Source organism: Helicoverpa zea, chromosome 31 (assembly GCF_022581195.2).
Source record: "Helicoverpa zea isolate HzStark_Cry1AcR chromosome 31, ilHelZeax1.1, whole genome shotgun sequence".
Classification (NCBI taxonomy): Eukaryota; Metazoa; Arthropoda; class Insecta; order Lepidoptera; family Noctuidae; genus Helicoverpa; species Helicoverpa zea.
In genome coordinates, this window is record NC_061482.1 from 6931354 (window position 1) to 6946845 (window position 15492).

At 36.7% G+C, this 15492-nt stretch overlaps 1 protein-coding gene across 2 annotated transcripts; it reads left to right on the top strand.

The window, feature by feature from the left end:
* The first annotated feature begins 1835 nt into the window (after positions 1–1835).
* On the top strand, positions 1836–14926 carry LOC124644758 (coatomer subunit beta'). Of its 2 annotated transcripts, XM_047184281.1 has the most exons (18): positions 1836–1941; positions 2158–2316; positions 3797–3989; positions 4539–4687; positions 4940–5114; positions 5416–5602; positions 5837–5970; positions 6188–6487; positions 6609–6699; positions 8358–8523; positions 10048–10217; positions 10612–10780; positions 11228–11489; positions 11897–12053; positions 12770–12899; positions 13354–13574; positions 13831–13984; positions 14775–14926. In XM_047184281.1, the coding sequence occupies exons 1-18, from the start codon at positions 1939–1941 to the stop codon at positions 14805–14807; spliced, it is 2853 nt and encodes a 950-aa protein (XP_047040237.1). In that variant the 5' UTR covers positions 1836–1938; the 3' UTR covers positions 14808–14926. The 2 variants fall into 2 exon arrangements, with proteins under 2 accessions (XP_047040237.1, XP_047040236.1); XM_047184280.1 differs by lacking the exon at positions 1836–1941 and having other exon boundaries at positions 2146–2316.
* Positions 14927–15492: the final 566 nt, after the last annotated feature.

Consider the following 15492-nt stretch of genomic DNA (forward strand, 5'->3'; position numbering starts at 1 on the left):
AAAGGAACTCAAACGCCTCGATAGTTCTAGTAACTGATCATGCCTACGGTACGTTACTTGACCTTAAAAGAAGGCGCCTGATCTGCCTGCCTCATGGCACCTCCGCTATATTTCCTTCCTCCTTCATTAATTATAAGCTTTGTAAATAGTGTAAAGATTCAGCCGATTTTAGTATTTTAAAATGTATGATAATATATTTATTTTATTAAATTGTATAAATTTAGAATTATAAATTAGTATAATTGAATTGTATAATATTGATTTCTTTTAACAAAATTAGTGTGAATGAATTGAGTGTTAAATTTCATTTCAGAGTGAATTGTTATACCAAGATCAACTTAAAATTTGGTTATCCATTTTATATGATCAATTAAATTTGTTTTTTACGTACCTACTTGACTGACAGCAGCGTCACGGTGTAATACTGAATATCTATAAGACAATAGTAAAATATTCTATAGAACTAGATTTGTATCTTGAATTAGTTATTTTTTAGATTATTTGTTGTATCGTCAAATAATGTTAACTAATATAATGATAATACATGTGTTAGTGATAATGTTAATGTTATTAGTTAAATCTTATTAAACAGTTTTAAATATTTTTCATCTGCTTTCTTCAGTGAACAAAGGGTGACAACTGTATTTAGTTAATTAGAAAATGTTTTCACCATACATACATAGTAACTAAGTTATTGGTTATATAGTATGTAAGTTAAGGCTAATCGTACCAATGTTATAATTAACATACAAATGATTATGATGATACTGTAATTATGAAAAATCTATATTATATATAAATATATAATAGAAAGTCATGTTAGTTACACTGTTTATAACTCAAGAATGCCTGAACCGTTTTAGCTGAAAATTTGTGAGGATTTAGTTTTTGTGATAAAAGTAGTTTTAGTTACCTCGTGGCGGGTATTTCACCACGAAAGAAATCAATTATATTTAATACAATAATGAATAAAATAATATTTATATTGTACTTTAATTTGCTTGTTTTATTTTAACCACTTCACTGTCCACGAAGCAGACCCAATAATTGGGACTTTGAAGTTATTAATCAATTTAATATGGTATCATCTCTAGTCTCTCGAAAATTGTAGGCATGAATAGGGTAAAAACTTGACACTGGTGAATGTCTGATACCATGAACACTACACAACAGTAAAGTATAGAGCGCCATAGCTGAACATGCTCTAGACTAGGATAGGTAGGCCTCATAGTTTAGAGGAATTTCAACTTCATTATAAAGTTACAAAAGGTGCACCGTGCACAATACATAATGTAAGTAACTGTTTAAACAGCTGAATTATTGATGGTAGGCTAATGAGAGTTTGGTCAAACTACAGGTTAAAACATTTCATTAACCCCTAAGCCCTGTCTCTCTTAATCAAATCAAATACCGTTATTTTAAGGCAACATTGGCTCATTGGCAACGGCAAAAGCAATATCATGGGATTGCTCACGCAGTTTCTTTTTTTCATATTGAGATACTATTTGCTGGAAAAGACTAGGCGGGCTTAAGTCAAGGGTTTGTACACAGCCTGATCCTGCGCCCTTAGCTGGCGCGCGTGGCCCTATCTGAAAACCGGCACTGTCTCGGTCGGGTCAGATAAATCTTACGTCCGTTCTCCCCTTACAGCATGCATCTACCTTTGGTCCAGGAAAGATAAAAGGTATATATAAAATCAATTAATGACCAAAACAAACATTTTGTATCATGAATACATTAAACAAGTAGCACTTTAAAAGAGAGAGATAAATTAACGATAACTGAAAAACCGATTATTACCGATAATTTTTCTTCGACGCGTATCCAAAAGTGTGTTGGCATAGGAAAAAAAAAATAGTGACACGTCCACCCACCCTGTCAAACTTCCACAGTTTCCCTATTCCTGTATGATAAATTTTCATGTTTTAACTATTAAAAATGGTAAGAACCACTTTGATTTAACAATAATAAACGTAACTGAGTGTTTGCGCATATTTGTTAGTGCGGACAAAATTTCCGCCACGTAGTTATATATTTGTCGGCAGTGTGTCATCATTCGTATAATGTCGGCTTCTACTTGATGCAATTCGCGTGTAATAGGTGTTTGTTGTGCTTTGGACGGAGTCTGTAACGTGTACTGTTGCTATGTTCCAACAGCCGTTACGCCTGGATATCAAGAGGAAGTTGACAGCGAGGTCGGACCGCGTCAAGTGCGTGGACCAGCACCCGTCGGAGCCATGGCTCCTGTGCTCCTTGTACAACGGTGACGTGAACATATGGAACTATGAGACACACACGCAGATCAAACGCTTCGAGGTAACCAACAGTTGTTGCTATAGAATATACCAGTAGCATCTTTTAGCTTCCCATGTCCATCAAAGCTTGTCTTGATTTAGCAAACATGACCCCAGTTTCAAACCTCTTTCTGTATGAATAGTGTGGTTTACTAGTTATGCTCATCAATATCATGCTTGTATTTCCAATAGAATGAAATTACAAATATTTTTTATCAGGTTACGGCTAATAAGATTTGTTTATGCCATATAAGTTCTTAGTTAGACAATATTTTCATGTAATATTCGTAAAAGGGCTCTATACAACAATGCTTATTACCTTTCCACTCAGAACTTTGTATGACTTACTAATCTTATTAATCTTCAATGAATATCTTTGTCAAAAATTACTTCTGGTTGCATCGCATCGTTAAAATCATCATTGATGTTCTATTTTATAAATCCTTTTTGTAATGGGTAATAATTATTATTATGATCTGTTTTTGCTACCAGAATAGCTTTGTGTGAAGATTATAGTGGACTTCAGTTACACACAAAGCCATGCACATATCATATGAATCTCTGTCTAGATTAATTTTTGTCATAAATAATAAAATGCTCCTTAATTTATAAACAGTTTTAAGTGTTATGATGCTTTATTATCTAATCAATATTAATACGATGAGGTGATCAATCTCATAACAGATATTGTATTTAAGTTTGAATTAATACTTGCTGCCAATTTAGAAACTGTTCCCTTGTGTCCTACAAATCCATCTGTTAAATAAATAAAACTACAAGAACACAACTTTTAGTTTAAGATTGTACAGTTAAAAAAATTGTTTAGAAACTGAAAAATTTATAGCATTGTTATCTAACCACTGTAAGCAAAATTACAAAACATGACTTTAGATTAGGTCTCTTGAGAAAATCACAGTCTTTATTGATATAAATAAATAACCTATGTACATTTTATTTTAATGAGCAGCTGTTTTATGAGTTTACTGCTATGATAAAAATAAATACAACTTGCTTACATTCCACTATCACCATCTGTTAAAACAGAGTACATTGATGTCAACACGTAAACAAAGTTTCTTGAAGCCTCATAACATGGGCAGGATATTTACTAAAATGCTGTCATTCTTTTTCTCATACTTTGGATTTGTCTTTAAATGGTTATACATGTACGTGCTTTGTGGTATGAACACACATAGCTCTAAAATACAAAACAGATAAAAAAGATGATTCTAACAACTTCAACTTTAATAAACAAAACAATGTCATCATTTTTCTCAATAAACAGACTGAAAAGACTGCAGTAATATGCTCTGTCTGCCATTTTCCTAAACTACACAGTAGATATGGTGCTATTTCAAAATCTGTAATCTATTGTATCTATATAATCTATTATAATTGTATGCACCATAGGAAGACTGCAAAATCCATTGATTGAGCTTAACTTATGGACATAACATTGATGACATAAATGTCATAACATATGTAATGCATTTGTTGTGTAGGTATGCGACCTGCCCGTGCGTGCCGCGAAGTTTGTCCCGCGCAAGAACTGGGTCATCACCGGTTCCGATGACATGCAGATCCGCGTCTTCAACTACAACACGTTGGAGAGAGTGCACGCCTTTGAGGCTCATTCTGACTATGTGCGGTGTATCGCGATACATCCTACACAGCCATACATTCTTACAAGCAGTGGTAAGTCATGTCTTCATTTTTTTAAGGAAACAGTTGCTAATGTAGGCATCCCTAGTAGATTACTACTTGGTGATTGAGTACTCTGTAAATCTATATTCTTCTTCATCAAATAGCTTGGTAACAACAGCTCTCTTGATATAAATGTAGTTTGGCGTAATATATGAACCACTATCTGTATGTAGGTCAACCTAGGTCAATATGCTCTCTCGTATTTAATAACAACATTTACATTCTCTATGTAAGATGCATTCATCTTGTATCAGTACTATAAATCAATACAGGTAGAAAAAAGATCTCGATTGCAATTAAATATTGTCACTGTACATAAATTTGGTCTTGGGTTTTGGCATTCAATAATGTACAGTATAATTTTCCAATACCATTTACTAATTGGATCAATAATACAATTTTTTTGTTATTTTCGTTGGAAGATGCCGACTGTTTGAAAAATCGATACTGAAAGTTATACGTCACGTCTGTTAGCCTCGGATTTCCATTTATAGAGCGGGAACTGTGTTTCGTTCGCTACAAACTTTTCGACTTTTTCAGATGACTTGTTGATAAAGCTGTGGAACTGGGAACGCAACTGGGCGTGCCAGCAGGTGTTCGAGGGTCACACGCATTATGTGATGCAGATCGTCATCAATCCCAAGGACAACAACACATTTGCGAGCGCTAGTCTCGATACCACCGTCAAAGTAAGTTTGCTGCACGGCTGTCCTTCTTCCCACCATTACAGACAATTAATCTGAAGACTTTCAAGGCAGCATTGTTGAGTTGGACAGTATACAATTAGACAATATGACAATACAATATGACTCGTAAGAAAATTACTGTAATAATACTAAAGCATGTTTGACTTTTCTTGAAGTCCCATGATGTTTTAGCAGAAGCAGTTTCCTTTCGAGCGTTTTGATAAAATGATTTGATGTTATCTTGTATGTAAACAGGTATGGCAGCTTGGATCGTCAATCTCTAACTTCACGCTAGAAGGGCACGAGAAAGGCGTAAACTGCGTGGATTACTACCACGGTGGAGACAAACCCTACCTCATCAGTGGTGCTGACGATCGCCTCGTCAAAATATGGGACTACCAAAACAAAACTTGTGTTCAGACATTAGAAAGTAAGTTAAACTTATAACTTGTTTCATGATAACAATCCTTAGCATCTTTTCATACAGGCTTAAAATTCGGCAATTCATTTCATTCATCCTACAATTTGCAGTGGTTGCTCAGGTTATTTTAAACGACTGCAGTCAATTGATGCATATTAGGACACAAAGGAGCTGCTGCAGTAATCTTGTATTGCATAAAGAACGTACTGACATCTTAGTACCAATCTTCTTACTTGAAATATCTTATAATACTATATTATTTACTGAACAAATCACCAGTAACAAGTATTAATAAAGTCTTATTGCATAGGTCACACACAGAATGTGTCAGCTGTATCATTTCACCCCGAGCTTCCAATACTGCTGACCGGCTCAGAAGATGGCACCATCAGGATATGGCACGCCGGCACTTACAGGCTCGAGTCTTCCCTGAACTATGGCTTCGAAAGAGTCTGGACTATATCTTCCATGCATGGATCTAATAATGTGGCAATCGGGTAAGTTTTACTCGAACTTTACCATTTTCTGTATCTCAGAGTTTCCCCCAAATCCTGATGGAACTACTTATGTTCCATAATTTATTCTGATGAAAAAGCTATGTTGCTATTCTAACTTTCATCAAAATCCGTTACTCACAATCTTTCTACTTTTATAATATTAGTGTGCTCCTTCAATCAAAAATGTTAAAGTTCTTTTAGCACAAATATTGAGTATACTCCTATGTTCATCAGTTACGACGAGGGCACGATTATGATCAAGGTTGGCCGTGAGGAGCCGGCTATTTCCATGGACGTCAACGGTGGCAAGATTATCTGGGCGAAGCATTCGGAGATGCAGCAAGTCAACTTGAAGGCGCTACCTGAAGGTGGGTGTTGGTATTCTTGTACTTGATGATGTGTTATCCTATAAAGGGTCTGTTTTCAACCGACTAAAAAAAAAGTTCTCAGTTTTACCCGTATATTTGTGCGCCATTATAACACTTTTGGCTGAATAAACTTTTGAAGCAGTTGTCAGCATTGTAATTGTCAGATTTAGAAGGTTTAGGGTACACTATTGAAGTCGGTGTTTTGTTTTAATTTCAGGTACCGAAATAAAAGACGGCGAGCGTGTCCCCGTTATGGCGAAGGACATGGGTTCCTGCGAGATCTACCCACAGACTATTGCTCACAACCCGAACGGCCGTTTCGTGGTTGTCTGTGGTGACGGAGAATACATCATTTATACCGCAATGGCGCTGAGAAACAAGGCTTTTGGAACTGCGCAAGAGTTTGTCTGGGCATTCGACAGCTCGGAGTATGCGACCCTTGAAAATTCCAGTACCATAAAGGTATTCAAAAACTTTAAAGAGAGAAAGAGCTTCAAGCCCGAGTTTGGTGCTGAAGGTGAGTTGTATTAAATAAGTGGATCATTAAATTGTTGAATTTTCTTCTAGTATTTCCATCTTGACAATGACATAATTATAATATCTTGCTCATCCGTTTTTTCATTAATGTTTTTGTTCAGGTATTTACGGCGGGTTCATGCTGGGTGTGAAGTCTATCAGCGGTGTGGCATTCTCATTCTACGACTGGGAGAATCTAGAACTTATCAGAAGGTAAATTCACACTGACCAATTCAGTTTACATGTTTATTTTCACACTACCAAAGTCATAGCTCTTTATTCTGTGTTCGTAGGTTACAAAGGTGTTATTATATACATAATATAAATATGTTGCGTAGCGATTGTTCATTTCAGTAGTTTTTTTGTCCTAATTAGAAAATAATGAAAAGCTTGCTTGATCATAAATAGTAACTCAATGAAGTTATTAATATTGTCACTCATCGTGATCAAGAAAGTTCAGTAAACTCGATCATTGCTTTAGTTTTCCAAGTAGAAAAAACGACATAAGCTTTGCGATCGATCTTAATTACATTCATGCTGGGCAGTTACAGCTGTGCACAATTAAAATTAAGTTATATCCATATATGCCTAAAAACTTTTTTGTTACGTTTTATCCACAAAAAACGATTATTTCCTACAAAATATCATCAAAGAGGTTAATAAGATATGATATAGTAAGTGGCTAGCGAAAACATATTTGTATAACGTTACGTTGCCTCGTTCATGTAACGAAAGTAGGCTTAAATATAATCCTGTGTAGAATTACCACTATGGCGAGTTTTACAGCTAAGCGATTTTCTTTGCATATTTACAGTGACGTATTCGGCCTCATTACAATAATGCGAATTTATGTTGTTAAAAACAAAAAACATTGAAGTATTTTATAGCACATACAGTACAATAAGGTAGTAAGGTACTTGCAGTGAATTTGTAAAAAGTTTTAAGCAAATGTTTGCAGATAAATCTTTTTGGATCTACTGTTTGTATGAGATGATCATACTGAGCCTTTAGGTTTTACCCGAGTCGTAGTAATTTTGTCATATAACATTGTACTGTAATCAATTTATAACAGTTAACAAAATGTAAGTAAATCTTAATTAGAATAATAAAATTAAATATAATAATTATCAAGTAACTCATATTTGCGGCGTGGGTACAGTCATGTGCATTTTTTAAAATACTATACTTATATTTCTATTCTTTAGGAGATATCTTTTGCTTTGCGTATTTGTTGTTTTAAATAATAGAGATGCCAGTGGGTTATTGACTTGCGACAACATACGTTTTATACGTATTTAAATACGAACTGTTTCGAGGGGAAGATAGGGATTTGGAAGTATTCAAAGTTTTAGAATGTATCTCTATCGGTGACACCATATCTCGGCCTAAACATAAATTGATCACAGTTGATTGTTAAATCAGGTGACCCACGTCGTCTAATATGCTGCAGGAAGAAGCTTTTCCTCCAAGAAGGGGAAAAAATAAATGTAAATTATGAAAATCATGCATCGTATTTGATCAGCTGTGCGCGAATAAAGATAATTTCCTCCTTGTTAATTTACAAAGCTTTGATTGAAGCCCTTGCTTTATGCGCAAACCCCTTTTAGTACTGCGTTTGCAAAATAGCGCATAAAAATATGAATACACTTAGTTCCGCAAGGCGAAAACTTTTTACTTCCATTTACATAGTGAAATTAAAACTAAATAATTAAAATAAGAGCTAGCGAGACACATCCAAAACATTTATGAGCCTGTGCCCAGCAGTGGGGCGACCAAGCCTGGTGATGATAATATTTTAGTACCTACTGTCTTCGCTCGCTACATAATGCTTTGCTTATTTAACACTAGTTTACTTTCAACTTTTCGTTCAGGATTGAGATCCAGCCCCGTCACGTGTATTGGTCGGAGAGCGGGAACTTGGTGTGCCTGGCTACTGACGACTCGTACTATGTGCTCAAGTACAACGCCGCTGTGGTCACTCGCGCTCGGGAGACGAACACCAACATCACAGAAGATGGTATTGAGGATGCTTTTGAGGTAATTGTCTCATGTAATTAATATGCTATAGTGTCTACAAGGATTTCTCGCAAGGGCTGTCGTTCTCTAGTGACCAGCCAGCTGCACAATGAGCGCAGACTCATAGTCTGACGGGACGGCAATCCGATAAGACTGAGAAGGGGTAGGGTGCAATACCGACAACTTATAGTGCTATCCGAAGCACACGGGTGAGACATGCCAACTTGAACACTCCCGCTTCTTTGGATTTTATTCATAGAACGATTCGGTGAAAGGCCCGACGCTTTAGTAGAAACCCTTCCCTGTGCACGGTTGTTCCCTGTCGCACCTGCGATCACTAAACCAATGACACTGTTAGTATTATGTTATAGGCATAATAGGTATACTTTTTAAGCCAATATCTAAGAATGAAGTTGAAATAATATTGCCATTATAGTTCGGCCATTCAGAGAATGCGTTCCTGACACGTCGCGATTGAACTGACGACGTAACTACATTCATTGATTATTGATATAATAATGTTGTTTTAATGCTCCTCAATTGTTAAAACGGTAAACAACCAGCAAAAATATTTTTATCGTAACTGCAACGCCATTGCAAAGTTACGTCGTCAGTTCAATCGCGACGTGTCAGGAACGCATTCTCTGAATGGCCGAACTATAGCAGATGTAATCATTCAAGAATCATTGTTGTGGCGTTTAAACTAAAAAAATATTTTACACAGTAACAAACATGGAATACTTTAATCAGTTAGTCGTGTGAAATAATTTAAAAGTTATGTTCAATAATGTTACTGGCGCGATAAGGACTCGCGTTCGTGATAAGCCTACTAACCGTTACGACATTCTTTATCTACTCACTCTAATGTTTCAAAATTAATTTATAGTATCTATGAAAATAGTTACATGGCTACTAGCCGAAACACGAAGCTAAAATACTCGAAATAAATAATACGAAATTGAAATTCTATAGTAAGAATTAAAGAGTTTTACGAGTCAAATGCCATTATAAAAAATTGACACGCAATCAGGTCATTGACATCGCCTACTGATAGGATTTTTTAATAAAGTTGGTAGAACTGTATGCAAACAATAAGGATGTTTCTATGGTGTAAATTGTAACACGATGATGATGTATCATACGAATGAGTTTACCAGCAAATATGTCCATTACTTTTACCAAGGCTTATTCCGTTGACCGCGTAACTAGGTTGAGGAGAACAGATATGAAGTCGCTCCATTTAAAACACTGATACTCAGGTGCATCCAGACAGGTTTTCCAGGAGGATGCGTAGATGTCATAACAAGAATATCAATTTACTAAAATATGTCATCCTCTTGGGATAGCCTTTTCCAATTATGTCTGGGTTGCAAAAGTTGCGTTGACTGTTTCATAAGACAGACACTAATTTCGACTACTACATTAATGGGTTCTGCAAATGCTGACAAAGCCATTTTTGATAAGAGAACTAGCTAAACCAGTAGCAACCAGCTGCAACCAGCTACAACCAGTTCACAAATGTAATTGCTTCAATATCCTCACCAGGTTGTGGGCGCAGTGAACGAGATAGTGAGAACTGGGCTATGGGTGGGCGACTGCTTCATCTACACGAACTCAGTGAACAGAATAAACTACTACGTCGGCGGCGAGATCGTCACTATATCCCACCTGGACCACACCATGTATATCCTAGGATACGTAGCCAAGGAGAACAGGTAATGTCTACAGTCTTTATATACCAAAGAACATTAACAAAATGTTTCTTTCATTATGCCCCGTAAATTAAAAGTCTAGTCTATTCCAAGTTTACTTCTTAGCGAAGTTCTGGATGTGGTTGCTAAAATATTTAACCCCACAATGCTAGATTTGGGGTTTCTACATAACAGCTGTCTTTAAACTAGGAACACGTTTCAAATACTGCTTTCAATATTACAGTGATCGATGTTTAGCGGTGATACCCCACTTTTGTATCCAATATGCTGTTTATAGAATAGCTTTTGATCCTAATATACATGAGCATCTGAATACATTAAATTAAGTAGTAAACGAGGCTATAATATCTATGTTATTAGAATTTTGTCAACAGTAACATTACATCGTTGTCCACAGACTGTATCTAAACGACAAGGAGTTGAACATAGTGTCATACTCCCTCCTGCTGTCGGTACTTGAGTATCAGACGGCGGTGATGCGCGCAGACTTCGAGACAGCCGACCGCGTGCTGCCCACCATACCTCACGAGCACCGCACCAGGGTCGCTCACTTCCTAGAGAAACAAGTACGTTATATCTATTTATTACTTTCATATGTTACCACCGCATAATTTATAACAAAAGGTTGGCTCGGTACTCATCATGCTTCGTAATCTAAACCAAACAAAACTATGCAATGGAACGCGTTTGGTGATAACAAAACTGCCGACCAATGTGATTGAAGCAATGATTCTCAGAGGAAAATTCAAAAGTGAAAAGTACTTATTCCGAGGATTCCGATGATCCCATCCGACATGCCCTCGAGCATTCTCTATTCCTACACTCTCATAGCGCTATGGGACGGGAATCCGACACGTCCGGAGATAGATAAAGGAGATGTTTGAGACTCATACCTATTACATTACGAATGACTATCAAAATACAGGTTTAACGGAGTTGCTAAGATGTAATTTTGCCGATTTTTTTTTTGTGATTGCCGATGAGAACAATACTAACCAAACAAAATTTCACAGGGCTTCAAGCAGCAAGCTCTAGCAGTATCCACGGAGCCCGAACACCAGTTCGAGCTGGCTCTCTCGCTGGGAGAACTACGGAGGGCGAAGCAGCTTGCCGAAGAAGCGGCTGTTGCCGAAGGAGCCCCGTCTCGGTCGTCCTCGGCACGATGGTCGCGACTCGGGGCTGCGGCCGCCGCTGCCGCTGACACCGAGCTTACGAAGGCCTGCTATCAGAGCGCTAAAGATTACAGTGCCCTGTTGCTGTTCGCTGCTAGCACTGGTGAGTAAACTTACTCTAGCTGTAATTTTAGCTTATTGCATATCTCGTTTTAGCTCAGCACTAGCTACTCCCAGATAAGATCCCTAGATAAAAGACCTAGCCTTCCTCGGTAAATGGGCTATCGAAACTGAAATATTTTCAAATCGGATCAGTGGATCTTTAGAATCGCACCTTCAAACAAACTTCATATTTATGGTATTGTTATAGATTGGTATGTAATATATACGAGATATATTTTCAGTAATCTATATTTATATGGCCCTCTTAAATTTCGGCTAGAAGGTAACTTTGTCGGGATTTTCTACATAAAATTAAGCTGAATATACATTTAGGCAATTTCCTCCTTATATTTAGAGACAGATTTATATTTTTTGTACCTTATTGTAACATTTTTTCTGTCCGTGCAGGTGACAAGACGTTGCTAAGGAACGTAGCTCAGATGTCTTCGGAGGAGGGGGCGGAGAACATCTCGTTTGTGGCGTACTTCATGCTGAATGATCTCGACGCCTGTCTCAATCTGCTGATACAGCGCAACAAACTACCTGAAGCCGCCTTCTTTGCCAGGTAAGCTAAACTAAATCACGTCATCATTACCCTATTTATTGAATACTAGCTTTCGCCTGCGGTTTCACCCGCATCCTGTGGGAGCTACTGCCCGCACCGGGATAAAATATAGCCTATGTTACTCGCAGATAATATAGCTTTCTAATGGTGAAAGAATATTTAAAATCGGTCCAGTAGTTTTTGAGTTTATCCATTACAAACAAACAAAGTTTTCCTCTTTGTAATATTAGTACAGATAGAATTCGAGGTAACCAACTGTTGCCAGCACTCTCCATTCATTCTATAAAGCTAACATTGTGTCAGTGGTGATGAAACGTCTACAACTGACGTTTCGATGTCCTTACCATAGACACATTAACAAACGCGTGTGTCATTAAATAACTCTAAAAAAAAAAGTGTTGGTTATCAAAAACCTACCGGCTTTAACATGATCAATTGGGCATCGTTTTGGTCACCTTTTCTCCAGTTTAGATAAGCTTAATAAAGAACCAGTTGCTCAATTTAGCTATAACGATAACCAAACCATAATCAGTCTTATACTTGCCACCCATTCGTCAAATCGGCGATTTAACAAATAAAAATAAGCTACTATCCACCATTTAACTATTCCAATAAGCTTCGGTTATTGGAATAGTTAAATGAAACTCACCGTAATACAAGAAATATCTAAAGAATAAACTAACGGCTTTCTTATTGAAAATGTTTGTTTTCTGCAGATCATACATTCCATCGAAAATGTCGGAGGTGGTGAAACTATGGCGCGAGTCGACATCGGCCACCAACAAGAAGCTCGGCCAGTCGCTCGCTGACCCTGAGCAGTACGAAAACTTGTTCCCGGAGTACCTGGTAATATAAATTAATAAACAGTACATAGTGGAATTTAGCAAAAACTGCCTCAAGAGTATTCACGTGTCTCTTACATCCTAACCTACGTCTGATTGATTACATAGTGGGGATAATTCATTTTACGTCGCAGGATTTTTCTATGAGGCCCTATATTGTTATGTGTATAAAATAACAATTTTGCACTTTTTCAATCATTGGCTTGGTAAATGTTGTATTTGCCTATGAATGTTTGTTACCCTTTTATTTATGTATTCTTATTTGTATTTGTTTTATATTGTAATGGTGAAATTAGAAGTTGTTAACTTGAATTAAGTAAATAAATAAATACAAACATGACAGATGGTATATTGAGATGACGTTGACCTCACTAAATTCTCAATAACCAGAACAATTCACATAATTTGATTGTAACCAAAGAAAGGCGTTCAGCTTTTAACTAACTCATTTATTTCAGCAATCGTTGGATCTGGAGAGATTTCAGCGCGAATACGGGTATGAGCAGAGTTGCCTGCTAGCAAACTTGCCCGAAGATTTTAAGACTTGCAATATCGACCGCGATCTCGCTGCCGAGAAGGCTGAGGCAGAAAAGAACGGCTTCAAACTGCCGCCCATTGTGCAAACTTCGCAATCCACCAGTGCAGCTGTTGCAGACATTAGTTTAACTACATCAGATTGGTAAGAATTTATACTAATATGTGCCGAATGTGTGCCGAAACTATTGAACAGATTTTAATAATTCGTTTACTGTTAGTAAGCTACACTATCCCTGGGTGACATAGGCTATCTTTTATTGGGCCAATAGATGGAGTTCCCGGGAGACGGGGTCTTTAGGTCAATTAGGCAGTTACCATATTTAAATCATTTGCTGTTAAATTCGACTCTGTTGGAAGAAGGCATCAGAATCCAATTTACTTTTGTCATGTTTCCACAGTCCTACGAGCGATGCCTCCAGCAGTAAAGCTCCGGAGCAAGTACCACAAGCGTTGCCTTCCGCGCCTAAGAAACGGAACGATTCTCTCGACATCATGGACGAACTAGAGCGCGAGATTGATGACATCATACTGGATAGTACGGCCGACAGCGTGGTATGTTGTTGACACGACACTTCTTATACATATGTACAATGTACATCTTTATATTTATAATCTTAATGTTAATATATTTGCTGAGAAAATGACAATGCGTTTATGTGTAGTTAGATGAAGTAGCGTTTGTGAACGGACGACCAAATGAGGTCTAATTACTCTATAGAGCTAGGTAATTTGCTATAGGTCATTGTTATCGATAAAGAGAATTTATAGTTAGATGAATTAGTTGACGTTGACTTGTCGGCAATAATAATAGCACTAGCATAAAAATAAACAGAGTCAACCATGAAAAAAGTTAGACGCAAATTATGATTATAGGTAAATGTGAATGAACTAAAGTTACGATGACTGGGAGGTCAGTTATCCTTATTTATTTGTTGAATAAACATGAGATTTCTATGCCGAATAATTATATGACCACATTTTATAGAAAAAACGTGCGTTGCTCTCAATGTCACCTTACTGTCAATGACAAAATATTGGCAATATTATTGTGATGCGCTCAGTTGTGACGAATTTCATTTACACACATGATAAACGCGTTCAATTTCATATGTACGTAACTCTTTTCGTGAAATGGTAATATATGAAGAACTATTTATAGTAAGACTAATCTTAATTTTCTGAGTTTTTATAGTAAACGAAATACTTCGCTATGGAATAATATAAGTATAATGCAACATATTTGTAGTTACGGAAAAGTTTTGAATTGTTTTTCTTGAGTAAGTCAGATGTTGTGATAAAGTGCATCTAAATATGTGATAAAATATGGTTTTGTTTGTTTCAGGATCTGTCGGATGACGCAGATTTGATGGACTAATTTTTAAGTGTATTATTATTATTGTAATTGATTATTTTATATAACAGTACAGATCATAAAATTATTGTACTTCATAAAGTGCTAATTCCTTATAAGATTAAAGTATTATACAGATTTGCTTTGGATGTTTTTGTTGTGTAACTTACCTACCTTGACATTAGTAGTTAAGTTTGTTCGACAAGTGTCGTGGTACTTATGGTGCTATGCAAAGGTCAAAACTACTGTGGCCATCAAGTATCGTACGCCTAGCGAGTCATTGATTTGGTAACTTATACGAGAATTTACTATACCGCCTAGTAGTTTGTAATGTAGTAATAAGTTGCACATTTGGTTTGCCCTACGCCCATCGAATCACCCTGTCACTGAGCGAGCTATAAGATAAGCCAAAACCTGGGTTAAGCTCGACTTTGTACATAAATTATGTTTTCCATGAGTTAAAATGTATTTGAGTGTATCAAAGAATAATGATACTTTCTAGCTACACACGGCGATCTCGAGTCTAGAACTTGGTGTAGTAGCTGTCTGTCTAGCTACCAAAAGTATATGAGTACTGACAGAAAACTCACTATCAATAAAGTACCCTAGTATACACTATCATGTAAAGGGAAAAGTCGAGAAGTGATGAGCAAGAGGAATTATTTTTATTACATTTCAATCTTTATTCTAAAACAAGTAACTAATAAGT